The 23,928-nt window shown below is 28.8% G+C and overlaps 1 protein-coding gene across 1 annotated transcript; it reads right to left on the minus strand.

Annotated features, from left to right (window-relative positions):
- Nucleotides 1-7,425: 7,425 nt before the first annotated feature.
- LOC129972413 (inactive pancreatic lipase-related protein 1-like) lies at nt 7,426-23,210 on the minus strand. Its single transcript, XM_056086548.1, has 7 exons — nt 23,066-23,210; nt 21,311-21,579; nt 18,256-18,402; nt 17,538-17,646; nt 14,780-14,896; nt 12,522-12,632; nt 7,426-7,883 (listed from the first exon to the last, which is right to left on the minus strand). The coding sequence occupies exons 1-7, from the start codon at nt 23,160-23,162 to the stop codon at nt 7,636-7,638; spliced, it is 1,098 nt and encodes a 365-aa protein (XP_055942523.1). The 5' UTR covers nt 23,163-23,210; the 3' UTR covers nt 7,426-7,635.
- Nucleotides 23,211-23,928: the final 718 nt, after the last annotated feature.

Here is a 23,928-nt window from a genome sequence, read left to right on the forward strand (position 1 = left end):
ATTTATTTGAAAACAAATCTAACCAATATTCCTGGCAAACCAGCTAGTTGCCTGAGGTGATTAGTAAATAATAATCTGTATATTTTAAGAAATTACTTATATAAAAAAAACAGTGTGGAACAAATAAATTAAAAACACAATGGGGTCAATTCATGTGACGTAAAAATCACATGTCATGAGCTATCCGCGCATGGCATTTAAGTTTCATCCCCACCGCTTTCGTCGATTAGTCTGCCATTAACGTTCTCCGCCGAGTATGAAGCGGATTGTTTTGTTTACATTTGGAGTTATAATTTTTGAGTCATTTTCTTTCCTCTTATTATGTGTTAAAAGAGGAAATACTGGTGTGCTGATGTATGTTTTAATGCGAAACACAAGAGTGACTATCATGACAAAATGTTTTCTTATTTTCCTTTGAACAATCCTGCCTAGGGTTGGTACCTTTGGTATAGATTTTTTCAAGCCTTCGAAGTCGGTGATATGCTTCGATCATTTTGAAGAATTCATTCAGTGTGTATTCATTTATTAAATCGTAAATGGAATTCCAGTAATCGCAAATGTTTCAGTAATTTTTTAGAAAAATTCTTCGAAAAAAAGAAAGCAGTAAGCGATTTTTTAACAAAAACAAACAAAATCGTGAGTGAATTAGAAATGAATCATTTCTAATTCACTTTATTCACATTTGATGAAATTTCTGATAATTTTGAATATGCTTAGAAGGTTTTAAAAGGTTTGGTGCGTGGTTTAACACGCATTGCCAAATTTACTTTAAATTAAAGTATTAAAACATTTTTACTTAATGAAAACTGCCAGCCATGTAAATAACAAAAATAAATTTTAATTACAAATTAAGTTAACAAATATAGAATATGATACATTGGCCGTAATTCCATCGACCAGCAGGAGACAGACGTTCTAAGCCAGCTGGCGAAGGCAGGAAGTGAGTCACTCGTATCCGTTGGAGAGCAAAGTTCATCTCCAAAGGTATGATTGATGCTTATCGCCAGTTGGCGAAACAAACAGTCATTTATCGCCTGTTTGGCCGCTGCAAAGGTTTACATGAATATTACATTGCATTTTCTAAAAAATCTTATCTAAATTTAATTAATGTAAGTACACAAACTCCTTCTGCAGAAATAAAAACTTCTATAATGCTAAACTTAGGTGGAAGTGAATAAATTTCTTAAAGATTTATTTAATAAGTGAAATCTTTACTAACTACTGAAAATTGAACTTTCTTATTGACTGTTATAATATATATGTAATTGATGTATTTTATTAAATGTGCTCTTAATTTGATAAATTGAATGCTATATATAAGAAATATATATATATTTAAGTGTTGAAAACTCAGGTCATTTAATTAAGAATATAAATCAGTTAAGTATAAAAACCATTAATTAACGTCAAATAATTTTTGCATTTGATTTTTAGTTTTTGGCATTATAATAAAATGCATTATGAGGTTTTACTTTTTTATTATGAACCTTAAAGTTTTCTTTATCTTTTAGTAATTCATGTTATTCAGTTATTGCTGGGTAGTCATGTCTAATAACAAAAGAGCAAAATGGATGACACCAGAAAGCATTATTACTAGTTTTCTAATTACATTTGCAGATTTGTGATGGATTCAAAGTGAATTTATATCAAACAACTTTTCTATTGTTAAAAATGAAATGTCAATAGTTTATTGTATTTAAACTGAAATTGACTGTTATCATAATATCATGTTATACCATTGTGCACCTCAGTGATTTCTGTTTTAATAAATACAGGTCTTTTCATTCAAAATCAATTTCCATATCAACATTTATTATATAATTTTTATTCCCAACTTCATTGCTACATGCATGTTTCACTTTTTTTTTCTTTCTATTTTTTTAACATATCAATTTTGAATTATAAAATTCTGTAAAAGTATAAAAGTGTTTCTTCCAACTCATCTTTATATCCTATTTAACTTCTCTCTCTTTATATATATATATATATATATATATATATATATATATATATATATATCATGACCTTATTCTTGTTTATTAAATTAACTGTATTGTATGTTTTATTTTATGATATTCATTCAATGGGATTTTTATCAATGTAACTTTAACATTTAAAAAAAAAATTAATAAATGTTCTGCTTTAAAAGTATATTGTTCAACATAATGTTTTTATTCATGATAAAAAAAAAACCCTGTTGTTTAGTATTTAGAATGTTTCTGTTGAATAAATTTGATTTCATCATTTACATTGACATTCTTGTCATACTGTGTTTATATTTTTTCTAAGTGTCTAGAAAAATAAATGTTGATAAATAGTTTTTTGTATTAGTGAGTACATTGAAACATCCATTTGATCATATTTTTTCAAATAATTATCATATATATTTTATCTCTATATATATATATTTTGTAATGTGTAAATAAAAAATATGAAAGTGTAATTTTGTTTGTTTTCCTTTAATGATCTCTACAAATTAAAATGAAATAACTGATTCATAAGTTGCATAGATTTAAAAAAAGATATCTATACTTTTTATATTTCATAATTTGAAATTGTAAACATAATTTATTCAATATATACTAATTTGAATTTCATGTTCTTTCCTCTGAGCAAACTGAAAACATCAAAGTCTCAATATTAATAAAAATCATTACATAAGAAAAAAAATGCAATAATTTTATTAGTAAGCTTTAAAATATTAATTTATCTAAGAGTAATAATTTATTTTGAAAAATAACTATATTTATAAGATTCAACATTCAATAATATTTAAATAATATGTAAAAAAAGAACATATGTAATTTTTAAAAAACACTGCCATAGTCATTTGTCAAAATGTATCCTTCAGATAAAAAAGGATTTGGGAAAGGAAAGAATAAAGCAGCACCAAACGAATTAAAAAGCGACGTTAATTAATTATGCAAAAACAATAATTCCATTGAAAATACTAATTAAAATTTTAAGATAAGAAATAAAATTATATAACTACGAAAATTTGGAGAAAATAATTCAAAATAATATCTTCAAAAAAAAAAAAAAAATCAGAAGTTTTTAATGGTTGATCGGCTAGCGTAACAATTACTAAACAATGGTTTCATCAACGTTATCGGCAGACATCCCGTCATGCGCAGGACGGTTGAAAATTGAACAGAAACGGTTTGTTTGGTACCTGACACGTGACCGTGAATTGACCCCATTGAATTGGAAAACTAATTTGACCAGTTTATTAGAAGAGAAGTTCCTAAAGCTCATTGCCTTGAGTAGAAGAATGCGTAAGTTGAATTTTTTAATGATAGTTCAAAGTACAAATTTAAAAATTTCGGGCAGACATACACATAACACAAGCGTATACTTTGAAAGAGCATGGAAATTCCTGTAAGATAACACTCTCAAGATAATTGGATTAATGTCTAGGTACAAGTGCCGAAATCTCGGCAAAATGTAAGATGAAATTGCAGCCAAAATCTTTAATCTATACTTCTATATAAAGCTCAATGTGTGTGTGTGTTGGCGCTCTACAAGAAGAGACCATTTGACCTACAGCTACCAAATTTGCTACATGTATACCTTAAAGGTCGGGAATGTGCACCTGGGGTCCCTTTTTTTTAATTAAAATTTTAATTATTAATTAAAAACTAACTTTCCTGCCCAAAAAATCTTTTCATTTTCCCCAACGCCAAATGAGTAAGGCTTCAGTTTTTTTTCCCAACAGTAATGAGGCTAGGGTTAACATTTTTCGGTTGATTATTTCAAACGATTCTGTTTATTTTCTTAATGTTTTATGCATTTAAAATTAAACATTGTGAATTAATAGATCTTTCAGATTCATTCTGAAGTACTTTTGAATTAAAATAAAGCAGAATAAACGAAATTAAAAATTTCTAATCTGCATAGCGTTACCCCAACTGGCGTAGAAAAATTCACGCATTTGCGTTACCGTAACTGGCGTTGAAAATTCACGCATGCGTATTGTGTTCTGATTGTTGACAATATTATCAACGTATGATTCTTGATTTAAATAATTTTTAGGTTAGTTGCATGCTTTTGTAATTAAATTGTATTTATGTTATTTATTTATTTTTTGTATATGCTTATAGTTTTAAGTAAATAGTTTATTAAGTAGCTTTTTTAAACCTGTTTCCGACCGATTATTTTAAACGATTCATTTTATTTTCTCAGTGTTTGATGCATTTAAAATTAAACATTGTTAATTAATCGATCTGTTCATGATGAATCTGAAAAAATTTTGTTGACAAATTTTTGAGATATTACATAAATTAAGAAAGATATTCTTTAGCGTCCATAAAGTTTATACGCTCAGTGACTCTGTTATCAGTAATCATATTATAAAAAATGCTTTGTTTCAGTAAAAAATATTATTGTATTAATTGCAGATTAATTCTTTCCACTTTAATTTAAAGCATAAATTCTACGAGAGCTGACAGAAAATTAGAGAGATATATATTACGTTATGACTGAAGACCTTTATAATAGTATGAGTGAATTATATGACTATCAAAATTTGAAGTTTTAAAATATTTTGATGAAAAATCTATTAAAGTAGGAATTGCGTAAAATATTTAATTATTAAAATTTAAACGAACATTAAGATTGGCGAACCGGCTGGTCGCCAAAGGCGGCTAGTATTTAAAATTGCAAACACCATTCCAACTAAAATCTATTAAATTTACCAAAACCTTTGTCCATTTCATCAGTTTCTGAATGAGCCTGTTGCGAACCGACGTTCTACTTCATGATATATTCAGTCTTTCGTGTAAAATGACTTCCCAAAATCGGTGTTCATCGAAATAGATCGAAAAGCAGACACATGAAAGGATCGTGGATAAATGGAATATATGCAAATTTACGAATTTGGAATCTTTCGGATATGCAAATGTATGTCAGTTTGTTTCTATTTTATGTTTATAATGCAACTGAAGAGCTACTTTTTTTATTTGGATTTGAAATTTCCTTTCTTGAATCTAATTAAAACAACAGGTTAAGCTGGGCAAGAAACTGAATTCAGGAGCGACAATGGCCCTTCGGAAGTTTCTTTTTTTTGACGAACGGCGATTTCAGTGATGAATATTGCAAAGAAAGATTAAATTTCTTGAACACTAGAATGATCTAGAACACTAATATAGTTTCTTACAGGTTTCTTCGGAAACTGATGGCATGGACAAATGTTTGGTAAATTTGACAGATTACACCTAGAACTTTATTTGCTTCAAAATTTAGCGAAAATTTGATTTTGCATTCCACTCGGCTTTAATCCTAATTATCTTGATGAAAACGGCGTCATCGTATAGAGTTTGGTACTTTTTCATTTCCGGTGATAATTAAATTATTTTCATCAAATCGCCAACAACAACAACAACAAAAAAAATCGCCAACAGTTTGGTGATTTTTTTTACGGTCCACTGAAATGATAAAATACCATTATATTCCGTTGGCGACAGTTAAATTATTTTGGCCAAACCACCACCAAAAAAAACAAACAAAATCACCAACAGTTTGCCAATTTTTTTACAGTCCTAGGAAACGGAAAAACAGATTTCTCGTCCTTTCAAAACATGTATTTATTTTACATATGGGTCTACTCGAAACTTTTCAAATTAGTATTTTCCCTCACTCTGTAACACATTCATTTCATCCGCCATAATTTGCAAATGGTAAGAGGATAGGTTTACTACAAAGTATTGTGATTCACACGGGCGCCTCTATCATCTTCTTTCGTTTGATCAGATTTGCTTTGTATTTTGTTAACTTTTTAAATACAAAACTTTTTTAACAATTTCAGAAATGAAGGTGTTGCATATAATTTAAACTGAGTTCACGGCGCTCGTTGTGTTTTTGTAAAAAAAAAGCTAGAACTTTTCATTCAAAAATTTTGCAGATGTGCTGAATGTGTATGAAAAAGTGAGGAAAATTATGAAATCAATTTGTTACTATAACAATCGGTTGCTAAATTCGTTTCAATGGAAGACTGCTGAAGATTCAGTATGAAAATTGCAGCTGGAAATATGGTTGTCTTTCCAACTTCTTAATCATCTATCATTGAAAGACTAGCTTTCAAGGAATTATAAATTCTTACTTTTGGCTAGCTGATTGATTTCTTTCATTTCAAAAATCTAACATGAATTCCAATACAAGGAATTTAAATGGAAAATTTTTTTATCACCATCAGTGTTGGACAAAGTTGACATAAGATATTACAGTTGGCTAATTGTAATATTTTAGTATGTGTTAAGAGATGTTTGAATGAGAAAAAAAATGCATTTTCTTTCAACAAAAATTCTCATCTGCGAATATACAGGAAAAATTATCAGTATAAATATTTTTGTGAATAGAGATATGAAGTCGAGTTATCGCTGCTTTTCCTTTTTTGAAGGAAAATAGCAATCTGGTGGTAAGATCTCGGCTTTGGGATGACAGAATTCCTGTTTCGAGATTTGATTCTACCAAAGATCTGCAGTATAAGCAGACCTCGAACATAATAAATCTTTCTGGGTCAAACGCTTTCGTCATCTGACCGTTGTTAAAAATTAGGAGGCTCGTCCCAAAATAGTTCTGATGTTATTTTAAAACGGGACGTTAATATAACTAAACTTTCGTGTTTAAAAAGTCAATAAATACTTTTAGATCTAGAGTGTCCGTCAAGATAAGAGGAGTTTTCAATTATAATTCAATCTCGCATTTAATTTTTTTTAATATTTTTAATGTACCTTTAAAATGCTACGACACTTACCAGCTTTGCTGATTTGACTGAAACAAGTATTTTTCGATTGTTCCCGCCGTGTACTCATCAAATCAGCAATATTGGTTAAATGTCGTAGCATTTTAAAGGTACATTAAAAATATTTTAATGCAATGTAAGGTTTTTAATGCGTGTTAAAATAGAACTGTATTTACCAAATGTTGCCCTTTTGCTCAGTATACGGCATGAACTTTCCAAAAATTTATGTTCTCCTTTCTACCGATTTAAATAAATGAAGAGTTTGAGAGTTATTCTATGTGCCTGATTCACCTCATCTTCCATTCTTTAAAGAAAATTTAATGCACAAAAAGAAATCTAATAGGGACCTAATTAATCTTACCTTAATAATTAACTAATTTTGTTCCGATAATTGAATTAAATTAAGTAAATTGTTTATCCATTTCTTATGTAATACATTTTAAGTCTTTAGGTCTGAATTTTAATACTGCAAAAACATAAGCATAATTCTTGGAAAAAAAAGAACTATACTATAAAGAGCGATACTAATATGTTTGCCTATTATAAAATAAAATATACAAAACTACAGTACGATATAAATTGATTGTGTCGGCAGCTACGTTTCTATTAAACATAAACATTAACTATACAATAAATGTAAATGTCCCAAAGTGGTTTTACTCATTTTATTTTGGTTCCCTGTAATTTAATAAATATATATCAATCGAAGAATAATTTTGTTATTATACAGATGTAGTTTCACACATAAAATCTGGAGGGCTATTTGAGTTTTATTTGCTCTAAATTGCTAAAAACTATAAAACCATATCAATAAAGAAGCATAGGTAATAAATTTGCCACTTGAAAATAATCATTTGTATTTTGCACGTTGTGCACATACATGCCGATGCTTTCTATCATTGACAGAACGGGGAGGATGCTTTTGTTTTGAGATAAAACTTAGCTGGAGCTGTCAGTCTAGGTATTTTCTGTGCATGCAATCCCATTGGAGAAACAATCGAAGAGCTTCGGCATTTTCCACTTTCGAAGTCGGCATAGCTGTTGCAATAGACGGCCTGAAACCGACATCTGGGATTCACTGATTCCTGAAAGTACGTGTTTGCTCGCATGTGAGGGCATTTGTGCTTGGCGAAGACAGCGGTGGCTATAAAGATAATGCTTCATATTAAAAAATTATTTGTGAGATGGACATCTGATCGCATTTGTGAGAATGCCATCACTGTCTAATGCACCAATGATCACATGCATATTTAGTAAAGTTAGTACCAGCTGGAAAAATTGTTTCGAGTTAATAAATGTTTTTAAATGAATAAATTTGAAAATAAAATCTTGAAATGAATTTAAAAAGAGTGATTTTTAATTTTTTTATAAATGAAATTCTTGCTCGTTTTTGATCGCACGTGCTTAGCAAAAATCGCAGTAAGTTGAAAGAAATGTTAGGTGTGAAAAACTTGTATTGGAATAGATGGATCTGGAAATAAACCGAAATATATTTTATAAAAGCAGGTTTTAAAAACTTTTATTTCTGTACTAAAATAGATATAATCAATCATTTTCATATGAGATGAGCATTTGATCACATCTATAAAAATGCGATCACTTGTTACAGGATCACATATGCATTTAGCAAAGGTAGTAGCAAAAGTATTTCATGTTAAGAAATGCTTTAAAATGAATAAATCTCGCAATAAATTTAATAAAAACATTTTTTTAAAACTTTTGTCAATGAAGAGCCTATTTGCTGGTGATCACATGCGGGCAAACTCACAATTACTATAAAGAGGTACTTCATATTAAAATCCGGTTTTAGAATAAATAGATCGGGAAATTAGCCGAAATAAATTTTATGAAAGCAAATTTTTTTTTAAAAAAAGAGACAATAAATAATTTTTAAATCAATTATTTTCTTCTATTTAACATGCTATTTAGATTAATTATTATAGATAGCGAAGAAAACAGAAAACTATTTATTTTCTGGAATTCACAGCCAAATTACTCCACTGATAAGATATGTATAGTATGAAAATTAAATGAAATTAAGCGATTAATTGTAGTTAAGATTTGAAAATATTGAAATAGCAAATTTCCATTGAGAATATGCAAGTGCAGTAAGCTTGAAAACTCTAGTAATCAAGAAAGTGAATGAAAAGTTGTAAAATTTCCTCTCAAAGCAGCGAGACAAGCCATTTCGAATTAATATGTATAATATATTTGATAAAAAAAAGTGGGAAAATAACGCACTTTTATCAAAGAACACTATTATTTTAAAAAGAGCACTATTTTATTAATTTCTATTTTTTAGCCTTTATTTTACAATTCATCATTGTAAATATTAAGGAATATTGGAAAAAATACTTTCAAATTCTATTAGCTCTTGCACGAAAACAAAACATAAATAAAATAATCGATTGATTCTGAATGGAATTATATTCTGAATGGAATAATTCTGATTCTGAATGGAATAATATGCTTCTTTAACACATCCAAAGTTCCAATTTTTTTGTTTATGTATACTTATAATAAAGCTCAATGTGTGTGTGTGTTGGCGCTCTACAGGCCAGACCGTTTGACTTAGAGCTACCAAATTTGGTACATGTATACCTTGGAAGTCGGGAATGCGCACCTGGAGTCCTTTTTTAATTTTTAATTACAATTTTAATTATTAATTAAAAGCTAACTTTGCCGCCAAAAAAATCTTCATTTCCCAACACCAAATGAGTAAGGTTTCAGTTTTTTTCTCACGCTAAAGAGCTTAGACTTAGCATGTTTTCGACCGATTATTTCAAACGATTCTGTTTGATTTTCTTAATGTTTGTTGCATTTAAAATTAAACATTGTAAATCAATCGATCTTTTAAAATCATTCTGAAGTACTTTTGAATTAAAATAACACAGAATAAAGGAAATTAAAAATGTCTAATCTGCATAGCGTTACCCCAACTGGCGTAGAAAATTCACGCATTTACGTTACCATAACTGATGTTGAAAATTCACGCATACGCATTGTGTTCTGATTGTTGAAAACTATTTTCAACGGATTCGTACTTGATTTAAATTATTTTTAGATTAGCTGTGTGCTTTTGTAATTAAATTGTATTTATGTTAGTTATATATTTTTTATATATGCTTATAGTTTTAAGTACATCGTTTTTTTAAGTAGTTTTTTTTTAACCTTTCGGCCTATTATTTTAAACAATTCTGTTTATTTTCTTAGTGTTTGATGCATTTAAAATTAAACATTGTTAATTAATCGATCTGCTCATGATGAATCTGAGAAAATTTTGTTGAAAAATTCTTGAGATATTGCATAAATTAAGAAAGATCTTTCGTGCACATAAAGTTTAAATGCTCAATGACTCTATTTTCAGTAATCATATTATAAAAAAGAATGCTTTTTTCAGTAAAAAATATTATTATAATAATTGCAGTTTAATCATTTCTACTTTAATTTAAAGCATGAATTCTACGTGAGGTAGCAGAAAATTAGAGAGATGCATATTACGTTATGGCTGACGGCCTTTATAATATTATGAGTAAATTATATGAATATCAAAATTTGAAATTTTAAAATATTTTGATAAAGAAACTATTAAAATAGGAGTTACAGAAAATATTTAATTATTAAAACTTTAGCAAGCATTAAGATTGGTGAACCGGCTGGTCGCCAGAGACGGCTAGTATATATATAAACATGAAAATATATGATATTTCTACCAAATCTGGTAAAAAGAACGAATGCAAGATTCTATCTTTATAAACAAACAAACAAAACTAGTTAAATTAAATAGAGAAACTGATAAGCCGGCATACGAAATAGTCGTCTGATTGCCATAGTGCCGAGTTGAAGTGAGAAAATCATTTGCAAATCCATTTAAACATAAAATAGTCAATAAAGGCAAGCTTTTATTAGTGTTTTATAGATTAATAAAGTCAAAATAAAGTTTTAATACATTAATTAATATATTAGTCCAGTTATTAATAGTTAAAACAAAGTTTTTTCGAAATTATGAGCGTCCATAAAAAAAAAAAAAAAACCAAGAGACTGTAATGAAAACATTTTAAACAAACTGGGATTTCATTCCCATTTATTTTATTTGTGGACGAATATACATTTTCTTTCTTATGACCGTGCATCTTATTTTTCCCATTCTTCCTATCCTATTTTTGAATAAGTGAGAATCTTTTTCCTTTTCTTACATTACTAAAAATTAGATTCTGAAAAAAATGTTTTTAATTATTTTTCCCTTTTAATTATAAATATAGTTAATATTTATCTTTACAAATGATATAAAGACATAAAATTAATTTGTTTATAGTATTCTCTGCTTTCTTCGTGTCACTCATAAAGAATGTATTGAAACTGTTTACTGATTAATTGAGAAATGGAATTCTGAAAATATAAAATATTAGCGGCCTTTGGTGTTGGCTGTTCGACATCGATATTAAATGTTATAATTCTGCTATGTCACTCAACGTGGATTTCTTATAACAACGAAAGATATAAATCAAAATCACCAAGATCTGTCAAAGTTTTATTTTGCAATAGCCCTCGTATATTAGCCCTAGATAGGGGAAGAGGACTGTTTACGCATGGATGCACCAAACGCTTTAATTCATTAAAGAAATAAAAATTAATGGATACAATAAAATGGTTGCGGCTCTGGGTGTCAATGAGGACTTTGCCCCGTAGAAAATGAACCATGAAATTAAGTTTTTGAAAATCTTTTTTTATTTATTTTTTTTAATAGGAGAGGAACAAGCAGTGGTTGCTAACATATCAGGAGCCAAGAATTTCAAATAAAATAAAAATTGAAATCAAAATAGTGATCCTTGTGGAGAGAGCTTTGTTTTTTCTTCTGTTCTGATAATAATTTTAAATGAATAGATTGTATTAATATTAAAAATACGGAACATAATTTTATATTTCTAGAACATAAATAGTTAAATAAAAAGTCTATTTCAAAATTCTACTTTTACAGTAATGAAACAAGTTAGTGTACAAAAATGATGAATATTAAAGTATTGATATTTGGCTTAATATTACAGTGCACCTGCTTTTACTATTATTATTTTTGTTTATCTCAACACAGAATATTATACAGATAAATAAGCAGATAAAAATTATTTAAGAGAATGACAGTGCAAATCATCGATATTTTGGTCTGTTTAGTTTTCCATTGACTTCAAGTCAAATTTCCCAACACTATAAAACAAAGTAATACGAATATCTTTTAATTTTTAGGGTTAAATCAAATATTGACTCTTTGTGACACTCATTCGTAATACTGGAACACTGAAAAAAGATATTGGATTGTGCGTTTAAATGTTTTTTAACAAATGGAAATCACGTGCTGGACAAAATATCACGTGAGTTAGAGCTTTCCGAGCTAGAAAAGGGAAGCATATTGAAATGTATTGCGATAATAGGTCTTATTACAAGTAACATCAAAGTATTTGCACCTTTTAAAAAAACAACATATATCTAAATATCAGATTTTTTTGGAAAAAATTAAAATTAAAAAAAAAGATTGCTATCTCTTGTATTACCTTTTGAAACTTGTTGCTTTCAAAAAAATATAACAACTACCTGTTGAATAGGAAAATTTTTGATCTTGGCTAGAATTTCAAAAACATTCCTAAAATTATTCCTGTCGTCTTATTCGGATTGTAAATTTGATTTTTTTTTAATCCTCTGATTTGTCTTTCCTTGAAATTCAGCTAACACGAGTGGAAATTTTCAAAACAAAGCGAGGGATTTCAATCGACAAGAGCATTTTGCTTACGATCATTTGAAGGCGGCGCCTCTTCTCCTTTCGCGTTATCACATCCGGGTTGTTTACTTCCACCATTCGGATAGAAATCCATATGTCCAACGGCATCAGTCGTCCCTAGTCCTGAAAGGGAAATGTACATTTCAGCATAAGTTTAACTTTCATAAGTAATTTTAAAGGTTTTTAACATAATCATACTTAAGACTTAACATACATGATCATATTTTTATATGCTTTCTTTCAGCAAACTGTGTGGTATGAAAAATTCATTAAATATGGAATACTACGGCTGATGCAATCAAGCCAGACTAAGGCAAAGTAGACAAATGATCTAAGAAGCCTTATCATACTAATGTTTGGAAGATCTCTTCATTTTTTAGAAATTTTTGCTATTTTTTAAATCTTTATTACTACATTTAGAATATTTATTTTATATGTTTTATCTTATTTATTAAATTATCGAGACATAGTCATTCAAAACCTTTCATTTTTAATTTTATTTTGTCGGTTTTAATTCTTTAAAGCACTAAATACATATATTTTTTTCATCTCTAAAAAATGTAATTCAAATTTTGCTACATTTCTATCAAGAATTAATTGAAAATCATTTGTTTCGTTACTATTTAATATGCAAATTTGTTTCTTTATCAAATATATTCACTTATGCTTTGCAGATAATTTGTTGTACTGCAAAATTTTTTTTCTTCACATCTGACATTGAATGACGATTTTATTTACTTATTTTTTAGTTATACATTTTTTTAAATTTATTTTTTATTGACTTACATATAAACCTAAATGTTATTCATTGCAGCTTTAGAAAGAATGAAAGAAATTCAGTTGAATTCGAAAGAACAAAAGATTCTAAATTTTACAAGAAATGAAACACATATTTTTTATTCGAATTAATTAAAGTTAAGTAAATCTAAAATTATCTTGATTCATTTAATGAAGATTTACCAAAAGCCATGTCTCATTATTTTTCATATGCCTATTACATTTTCAGGAGGATTTCATATTTGAAATGATCCGTCTTTGGATGACTAAAGATACGCAGGAATTCATACTCGCCAAAATTTTTAATTAAATAATTTATGCAATTTGTTCTTAATTGCTTCTTCAGAAAAATATTTTTGAGCTTCAATACTCATACAACAAAATATTGTTAAACTTCATTTAAATCCACATTAAGTTAAGAATCATTTCCCTTATTTCCGGTCAACTGCCCTAAAATTCATAGAAAAAAATGGATACGTTCGATTATTTTTATTTTTTTTAACAATGTAATCTAATTTTTAACATAAAATAATGTAAATTTTGGTATTTTTATTAATGTTAATAGTATTTTAAATATAAGTTTAAATCTTTTACAGATTCTTCTCAGAATTAAGTAAAATTATTGCTTATTTTCCTAGTATCTACTTTGCAATAATGATTTGTATTATTATCAGATGTGTCATTTCTCTTTTGTACGCTTCATTATTTTTGTATGAATATCCGTGGTAATTCGGATTGAAAAGAAAAACGAAAACAAAAACACTGCAACTTTTATATTAACTTTGGGGTTTTTCCAGAAATCTTATGTTTTTTTATTTGTATTTTCGTTCCCGATAGTTATGTATATGTTCAGAATTCTTATATATGTTTGTATTCTTGTTAGAAAATATGATAAAGATAGTTTTCTTTTTAAAAAAATGACAATATAAAAAATTTATACGACAAAAAATTAGTGTCATTGAAAAAATATTTTTTTGAATTTTAAGATGATGTAAAGAAATCATTTTTGTACAGTAATATTATCGGAAGTTATTTCGGAAAAATGACAAAATTCAACTTAATTATTAAATAAAAGTTTAGTTAAATTTTTAAAAAAATTTCCTCTTTCAAAGATATAGAGGTAGTTCTAGATTAAACAGTATAGCTTGTAGAGTGCCGACAAACATACACACACACATTCATCTTCATTACAAAAAAAAAAAAAAAAAAGGAAATTTGATTGACATGACTTTTATTTACAAAGTGGTTTTCGCAAACATAAGTTGCATGAAAATATATATTAATATCGCTTTTTAATATATTTATTATTTAATTTGAAAAAGTTATATTCAGATTTGCAAATAGCTTTTTAATTTATAAAATCTTCTTCACCACTAAAATTGTGAAGTTTTATTTAAAAATTTATTAGATTAAAAGAACAATAAATGTCTGCATAAAAGAATAATGCACAAGAAAAATGAATGAGAACAGAAAAAGAAATCTTTAGGAATTACCTGAAAATATAATGTCTGCTGCATTAGTGTGAATAACATCAACAAAGATGGCATCAGTTGGATCTAATCGAACAGCCGGATCCGTTCTTCGAAAATATGGACCAGCCGGGTCAAGTCCTGACGAAAAATATTTATAAATATATATATATAATCAGTATAAAAACAGCTGGTAAAATGCATTTATTAAATGTGTCGGTTCAGTATTTGAGTTGTTAAGTTGATGATCAAGATAATCTCGAGTAGTTTATTTATTTATGAATTCACAAAATAAGGGGATTAAAAACAATAATTCTTAGCTATTGATTTCTTTATATTTCTGTAATATTATATTAGACTGGATTTCTATGGTAAAGGTTAGTATTACTAATTCTAAAATAATTATTTTTAAACTGCAATAATTGCCATTTTCTGAATGAAATCAGCGAGTTAATTGAATGATTGAAGTGGCTCATAGTTCTCAGAATAGTATTCACAAGGCATTTTTATTCTCAAATCTCATTAATATTATTAGTGCTTCCAAATTTTAAAGTATTTTATCTAATCTTGAATTAGAGTATTTTATTAATTCTACCCAGTGTTAAAAATTTTGTAATTCATTTTTATATACTAAAGCTTAAAAATGAATTAAAAATTAAATTTTCAAGAATTCCATTTAAAAATGATATAGTTTTAGTCATTTTTATTGTATAGTAAAATAAAAATGACATATTATCTAAGAATCCAATAAAGAATTTATTTTGTAGAGAAATGAGGCGGAAGTGTTTTAAAGCATTCACTAATTGGGAGTTTTAATATATTTCATTCTTCAGTAATTCGTACTGACCATCATCAGTTTATTTTTAAACTTATCAGTCGGTTTCCACTTTGTCTTTACTTTTTATTGAATATTTTTATTTAAATTACTCGTAATAAGAATCTCTTATTAGGGATGCAGTTTTGGTAGCTGATTTATTTTTCTTGATCTTAATTTTAATTCGTAGCAGTAAATAGAAATTTCAATTTTTTTAATTAATAGTTTTATATAATCCTACTGTTTCCAAAAAGTTGAAAGACGTTCGCTTTTTATATAAAATTTCGGAAAATAATTGTAAATATATTAATTCTAGAAGTATCATTTCAGTATTTAATGTATGGGTTAAAGAACTGCCCATTCTGCCTTTTATTTAAATCTCCAAACTGCGCCCAAGCTTTAATAAAAAATGGTATTTCTATAGTCCGGCATTTCGCCAATTTAGCTCTTCCAACTGTCTGGCGTTTTTAGAAGCGAAAAAGAAAACAAGTGCTTTGCAATCCAACGTTAACGAGCTTGGGAAGACATAATCAATCGACTTCTACCCTGGTTTTTAATTATATTATAACGGAAAAATATGAAATCCGTACGTAGACTGTACGGTGAAAAATCCAACCAGCAGCGATAAATAACGACGCTTTATTCTACACCAATACACAGTACAGTAGACGCCCGATAATCCGCGAGCGGATTATCGGCGGAGCGATTATCCGCGCCTGCCGCACAAAGGTTTTTTTTTTTTTCTTTGTACAAGCGTAAAGCAAAGAAAATAAATATGTTCACAAAACTGAGCGTTCACAAAACGTTAAATTTGCTAACATCGTGCTTATTTATGGCAAAAATATCCCAGGCCTTGAAACCTTCCTCTCTGATGAGTAAGTGATCAGAGTTGGCCAAGAAACTTATGCTACGAAAAATGCAATCTCGGATCAAGAGAAAATGCTTTCAAAGCAAGATGCAAACACAAATGAATAATTTCTTCAAAAAGGTGTAGTTTTACAGTTATGCTTTTTAATTACATAATACATTACAGTATTAAAACAGTACATATGTATTAATTTTTCTGTGTATCCTTGACGCCTCTCGTAAGTACAAGGCACTTTTCTGTTTTCATTAACAAAATGCATTTTGGGTTAGTTTTGAGTGATATACTAAAATATTAAGCGTTAGTTAAACATTTCCTGCTGTTTATTTTACGTTTTATTGTACATAAAACGATTTTTCAAAGTTGGAATGACTGTTTCCTCTTTTGATATACCCGTTTTTAGCTTTTTTCGGATTATACGCGATTTTTGTTATCCGCGCTGGTAGCGCCTCCCAATTCCGCGGATAATCGGGAGTGTACTGTAGTAAATCCCAGCAGAGGCGTAAACAAAAATAACATTTGCAGTAAACAGCAGCACAAAGTGTTCAGATAAAACTCTCTGGGGACTTCGTTCAACTACTCACTTGAGCTAAACTCAAATGTCTTTATTCACTGCTGACAACAGGCCTTCTGCTTTCTATAAGTCCTGGAACAATGCATCGAATGTTCCAGAACAAATTTCGGAACGCGAATCATAATAAAGATATCGCCAAGAATCGTGAATATTCTGGGTTCTTTAATTTTGTCGTTAAAGTCCCAAATTCATTGTCAAGACTGGGGGGTTAGGGATTTATCATTCATTCAGCACCATTACTGTACGTGCAAAATTATTTTCCTTACCAGGAGCCTTACTGCATAGGGAATCAATATTACAAATTCTCAGCAGTAATATGAATATAGTATGATTTGTATACAGTATGATTTTATGTATTTTGTAAAATAAACGTGTAGCTTACTATTAAAATGCATTATCTTAAACAAACTTTCATAAATTCGACGCTTTTTTCAATATAGTAGTTCTACAGTTTAATATCTACCGAATTAACGAACGATTATTGTATTATAAAGTAAGAACGGTACGTCTTAAAAAGGAAATGCCATACCTGTTATTCGACCCAAGTTCCGTACTCTTTCTCCGGTGTATCCAGCTATATGAGCTCCTAAACTGTGGCCAATCAAATGAACATTTTGCGGTGACATACCAGCCTGTTTCTAAGATTTAAAAGTTGTAAAAATGTAGCTTATACAAAAAAAATTCTTTCATAAAGATATTTTTATGCATTAAAAATGAAATATTGGCAGTTTTTTTCGTAATAATTTTCATTTCGAAGAGTAACATGCAGTACACTTAAATCGGGTGATTTTATTAAAGGAAAGTATTTCATTTTATTTTTAATTACAAATAGCAGAGAACTTTTTTCTGAAATTATTTTATTGATGCTTAAAAAAATACTTGTAGAATAATAATAAAGGGGGGAAAATGCCAGGAAGGAAAATAAGTAATTTGAAATAAACAAAAGATAATGAAATAAACAAAAGAAAGCAAATCATAATGTATTTTGCTGACTTACGAATTTTATTTATAACCTTGAATGCTAACAATATCGAATAACTTCTCAAAAAAGCAATAGGTTAATTATAATATTTAACTTCAAAAATGTTACCTGATTTCTGGCATTTAATATCCGAATCGGAAGATGCAGTCAGTTACATACAAGGCAAACATGAATAATTATTTTAGTTTTTAAAAGAAATCTGATTTAGGATCAAGAAGAATTCAACAATGAATAGGAAATAACTGTTCATCCGTGTTGTACTTACAGTGAGAAAGTTGACCATTTTCGCTATCACTGCGCCTATCACACGTGTGTTGGCGACAGCTTGCTCGTAAGGCATGCCGTTGTAGTCGGACCAGTCAACTACAAAAACGTTGTGAGCGCCTTGCTTCAGCAACGCGTCCTTCGTTTTCTGCAAGAGAAAAAAGCAGAGATCTGTGCGGAGTCATTCGAAAAAATGCAAATACTTTCATTCCTAGAAACAACTTATAAATATAGAAGAGCTTTCATAGACGAATCCAAAGTTTTAAATTGTGCGTATATATATTGGTTCTTCAAAACTGTCACAGGGTATCTAGACGTGTAAGTATTGCTAATGTCCTAAATGCCTTTCAAGACAGGAAATTAAATCAAAGTATGAATAAAATGCCCAGTAAACAGCTCCGAAAAGAGCAGAATATTCATTTTCAAACTTAATAATAATCAAATCCTATTTGAGGAGTTCCAGGAAAAAAAATGTAGTGGAAATGGAGCAGGAATTCCATGTCCAGCAAAACTGTCAGATAAATGTTTTGGTTCAGTTAAAGGAGAATGTGCCGAATTTGAATTGTAGCATTGACTGTACCGATAATCATAATCGCAATTCTTTTAGATGTAGGAATTGATAAAGTCTCAGTCGTAAAAATATTGTTTGTGGGATCATTTTTTTTAGAAAAAGCTCTGCATCATTGCAGTCAAATAACAAGTATTTGCATTTAAGTATCAATTAAATGCAGGGCGATGTGTAAAATAACATCCCCTGTTTGGAAGTGTCTGTAACCAAAACTAACGAGCTGAAGAAAGCGAAATTTTATACGCAGAGACGGGGAGATTAATTCCTCAGAACAGAGAAGAAAAGTAACAAAAGTGAACGATACTGTATCTTGCTAGCATAGGAAATGAAAATGTTGTAAGGGAATCATGCCACCTTAATGCTGATTAATGAAAGGTTATTTTCCGTACATTTCATTTTGTATGTCATTAATTTTTGTAGTATGTGTATATTTTACCACAGGAAAAGAATAATAAATATAGAAATAAAGGAAATCAAATAAATAAGCAAATTAAGAGGCCAACAAAGGTATTAAAAGTTTAGTACAAAAAATCTAAGACACTTGTTTTATATCATATTAGCTAGTATATGAGTGGGACGAGAATATTGTTATACGTGATTTCAGATAACCTTTTAGATATCATTTTAAGTTCCTGATTGCGTCAACTTGTCTGCCATGGAAGCCATTTTATTGTAATTTTGTTTTATTAAAATTCTATTTACTTTATACATGAACCATTCTAATTCTCCCCATAACATCATAGAGCTGTTAAAAACGTAATCATACGATTCAACTGTCCTTTACATTTCACGATATTGCAATTTTTTTGTGTTGTTTTGTAAACTACATAGGTATTAAGCAAAATTCTTCTTTTTTTAACAGTTATAATAATGGATGAAAACACGCAATTAAATGTTTGATGAAACAATAAAAATGGTTTGAATTTCAGGGCAGAAATATTAATTGTTGGAAATAAGTTAAAAAAGTATTTTCTTTTAATTGCTAAAGTTCAGAAAAGTTTTGTACCAGCATTAAATTAGCATCATTAAAAAGCAATTTTTAAAATTTTAAAACTACAAAAATGTCTTTTTTTTGCGCTAGTATTTTCGATAACTATATCGGAAAAGTGAAAAATGTAACTTAGTTTTTAATTAATTAAAATTTAAAAAATAACTTCAATGTTACATGAGCCAAATTCTGCGGTTTAGATCCAACACGTTGTTCTGTTGAGCGCTAACGCACACACACATTCACCTTACTTATTAGCAGAGATCCGAGGAAACAGAGGGAAAAAAACGAAAGCTTGGAATTAATAGTTTTTTTTAATATATTTCTTATTTATCAAAAATTCAAAGAAATATGACAAATTTTAAGGTAAACAAATTTTGAATTATTTCTTACTTCTCCTAAATAACCGGCGCTTTTAAAATCGGCAAGTCGGATCATAAAAAGTAAATGAATAGTTCAGAGATGAAATATTTTTATTATGATAGCAATGATTTAATTTCCCATTGGTTCATATTCTTACTACGCATAAGGGAGACTTACTATAATTACGCCATTATTTATAGCAGCACAAATTTTTAAAAAAAAATTAAATTATTAATAATTTTTTTCGCATGTTGGTAAAAGTCATAAAGTTTATTGTTTCAAGTTGGCATCTAATTTTTATTTTTGCATATACTTAAAAAATTTTTCAAAAAAGTTTCTTTAGAAACGTTTAATGGAAAATGCTTTCTAATGATTCGAAATAATACAAATTTTCTATGACTATTTCAACAGATTAAACAATGAGATTAAAATTTTTATCAGGACCTTGTTTAGAAACATCAGTCAAAATATTTATATTCCTTGCAGATTGAGTATTAAAATAACAAAAAATAACATTAATGAAGGTACATTTTTATAAAATCTCATATTGATTATATCTTTTATCCTAAAACTCGGTAATTATCTTTGCGATGAATGATGAGTTAAGGGGGGGGGAAATGTTTTCTTTTTTACTTCAGTATTAATAATTATTTTCATATCGCTGATAAAAATTAAGTTTTTTTGTAAAAAATAAATTAGTTTAAAGGTGCACTATTAAACCACTCCTTTCAACGATAATTTTATCATTAAGTATTGCCTAGTCTTAACTTTTCTCAAGGCATGATATATCTAGTTAAACGATTGAATTGAAAACTTGTTTTTAATAGACGATCTGAGAAATCTGAAAAAGAATTTTATGGCATAATATTGGTTATGAAATAGTTCGTTCTTCAATAAATTGAAATGAATTAGAAACAAGATTAATGTAAATTGACTCCCCCCCCACCCCAGAACATCTCGGGAAAACCTTTTCTATTTCATAGAAAAGATCAACTTATCAATGTCGACAAGAGTTTTTAGTTGCTGTCCTCTTTTTAAAAAATCATCACATTGCTGAGCTTTATAAAATATAACTTTCGATATTCTCGTGTACTGCCTAATATACAAAATCTGATTTTAAGTCGAACTGCAACCTACAAACTGGGAACCTTGAGGGTCAAGTTTGAACTTGAATCCATGTATGAAGAACTTCGTTTGTGCACTGGGGTCAAATGGCGAATTCTGTAGAGAGCGAGGTGTTGCTTCTAACAGGTAGGCCTTGCTTGGATTGGTTTTCGTGAACAGCATGAACTTTGGCTTCGGACTATTAACAGGTGGCAGACTGATGGGTCTCACTGGAGGGCTGAAGAAGGGACCGCCGGTATAGAAGCAACCCAGATCTTCCATGCACCTGTTCGTGAACACCACTGGAAAAGAAAAGCTGGATTGGGATAAACGTAATTCGATGGCATAACAATGCATAATATTTGTTTACAACATTTGCTTATATAATATTATCTAACTTAATGACATCATGCACGACGAGCCAATTTAAGTAAATTCTTTTTCGAATTTACGAGCGATTATTTCATTTATGAACAGCAACAATAATGAAAGTGGTTTGAATTTCAGGCAACCATACAGTCTGTTATTAGATATTTGTGAAAAAAAATATTTTATAAAAAGTTCAGCTTAATTTTCCTCAATTATTAAATGAGTATTAATAAAAAGACAATTTTTTATATTTTAAAATAATGACTTTTTAAAAATTTTAATATAATACATTTTTTATATTTTAATACAATAGTTTTTATATTTTAAATAATAAATTCATTTTTTGTGCTGTAATATTTTCGAAAGCAATCGTGAGAAGCTCTAAAGTTGAGCTTAGTTTTTAATTAATTAAAATTAAAATTTCAAAAAAAAAGCTCACTCTAAAGTGCACATTTCCACACTGCAAGATATATATGTTCCAAATTCGGTAGTTATAAGTCAAACGGTCTGGCAGTAGAATGACAGCACACACAAACATGCAAGCTCTCACTTTTAACATATGCGCGGACGCAGCCACGCATACACTCATTATCTTTATTATTAGAACAGATAAACGATCGTTTGCTCATAATACACAGTTCTTGCAAAAGCAAATGAAGATAAACATTGAAAAAAAAAATAACGTTTAGAGAAATTCCCGCATCTGAGAACTGGATAAATGACTGAGAATCGGAATGGAGTTTCCTGAATTTTGAGACAGACATACGGCGTCAAGTTTAAAAATGATACTTTAATATTTTTATAAATAGCATTGAAAATTCATAAATTATACACTATAGAAATATAAATTATTTAGTAGATTCTCATGAAATTTGGCAAATGTGTTTGAAATTTTGCGCACAGTCGAAGCAAGATTTAGAGAAATATTGTGATAATCACTCAAACAGCTCATTTTTTAAGAGCTAAAAATGATGCTTACATTCATAAGAGATCTTATATTAGCTTTAAAATTGTCACCTCAGTTGAATGAAGACATGCTCGATACTTTAAATTGTTTATTTTATTAACCTCCGAGCTCTCACTCAAGACATTTCATCAAATTTTATATCATTCTTTAGAAACTTTTCACAACTTAAGGAAATAGAGCGCTTCGATGCAGTTTTTAAATTGTTTATTAGAGGCTGTGACTTCTGAAAAATGGACACTATCATTTTAATTTAAAATATCACAAATATATTTTGCATATCAGAAAAAATTATAATATTTTATACAAAAAAAAAATTATAAATCTTTGAAAAAAAAACGTATCTATCCACTAATCACGAATGACGCTTGATATATCAGATTGGAAAACTCGAATGAACATTATAAAACTGCTTGTGGAGATTAAAATAGTCCTACTAATAATTGTTGACTCACTGTTTAGAGGATTCATGGAGGACGCCAAATTTCCAAGATTCCTTAATGCCTCACAATGGCCAAGAAATATGCAGAGTAATAGGACGAACAACTTCATCTTGCAGCCAATACAATGTTTCTTCAACTTTTTGGCGGCCGTGCAGATTTTTTTAGAGATTCATTCAGGTTGAGCGTGAGCGCAGCTAGCTTTAAAGCAAGTTGTTACAAGGAAAATTGATCCATTTATTCCAACCTCCCATTGTGTTTATCTACACTTAACAATATGTTTTCTGCTTTCTCACAATGTGTTACTTTCTCTGACTCTAATCGCCACTTTTCTACATTCATTACAAACAGAGGTGTCGAAAACTACTATGTTTGAATTCTGCATTTCCTTTTCACGCAACATTGCATGTGGATGTGATTTTTCTGTGTTGTGCGGAAGGAATCAATGCGCATTATTTTTAGAACAAAAATAAACTGCACATTTTTTTTCATGTCCTTGTAATCTAGGCACAATATCGCCACAGAGACATCGAAAAGTTAACAAAAGTGGAACAAATAGTTATGATAGTATACATATTTTGCGATAACATGTGCTAATTTCATGAAATTAAAATGCTTTATGAAATTTCTTTAAGACGTGGCAACTTCCATGAAAAGGAAATTATAATTTTTTTTTTTTTTAAAAACACACTTTTATAAATGCACAAATTGTAAAGAAACACTTTGGATTCTGTTGAAATGCAAGCTAAAAAGTAAAATAAAATAAATTTTTATAAGTATCCCTCAATATGTCAATTGGTAAAATGTTTCTCTTGTTTTCATCCATACAAAAAAAAATCACAATATTATTTGCAGAATTTGTAGACATATGTTTATTT

The sequence above is a fragment of the Argiope bruennichi genome, chromosome 6 (assembly GCF_947563725.1).
Source record: "Argiope bruennichi chromosome 6, qqArgBrue1.1, whole genome shotgun sequence".
In the NCBI taxonomy this organism is placed as follows: Eukaryota; Metazoa; Arthropoda; class Arachnida; order Araneae; family Araneidae; genus Argiope; species Argiope bruennichi.

Bases quoted from the DNA above. Each gene is read 5' to 3' on its own strand.
- LOC129972413 (XM_056086548.1), bottom strand. From the start codon at position 23,162: ATGAAGTTGTTCGTCCTATTACTCTGCATATTTCTTGGCCATTGTGAG. The intron at 17,647-18,255 runs GTAAGTACAACA...TTTAAATCTTAG, and splicing joins AAATGGTCAACTTTCTCACT to AAACAGGCTGGTATGTCACC. The intron at 12,633-14,779 runs GTAATTCCTAAA...TTTCCCTTTCAG, and splicing joins AGCAGACATTATATTTTCAG to GACTAGGGACGACTGATGCC.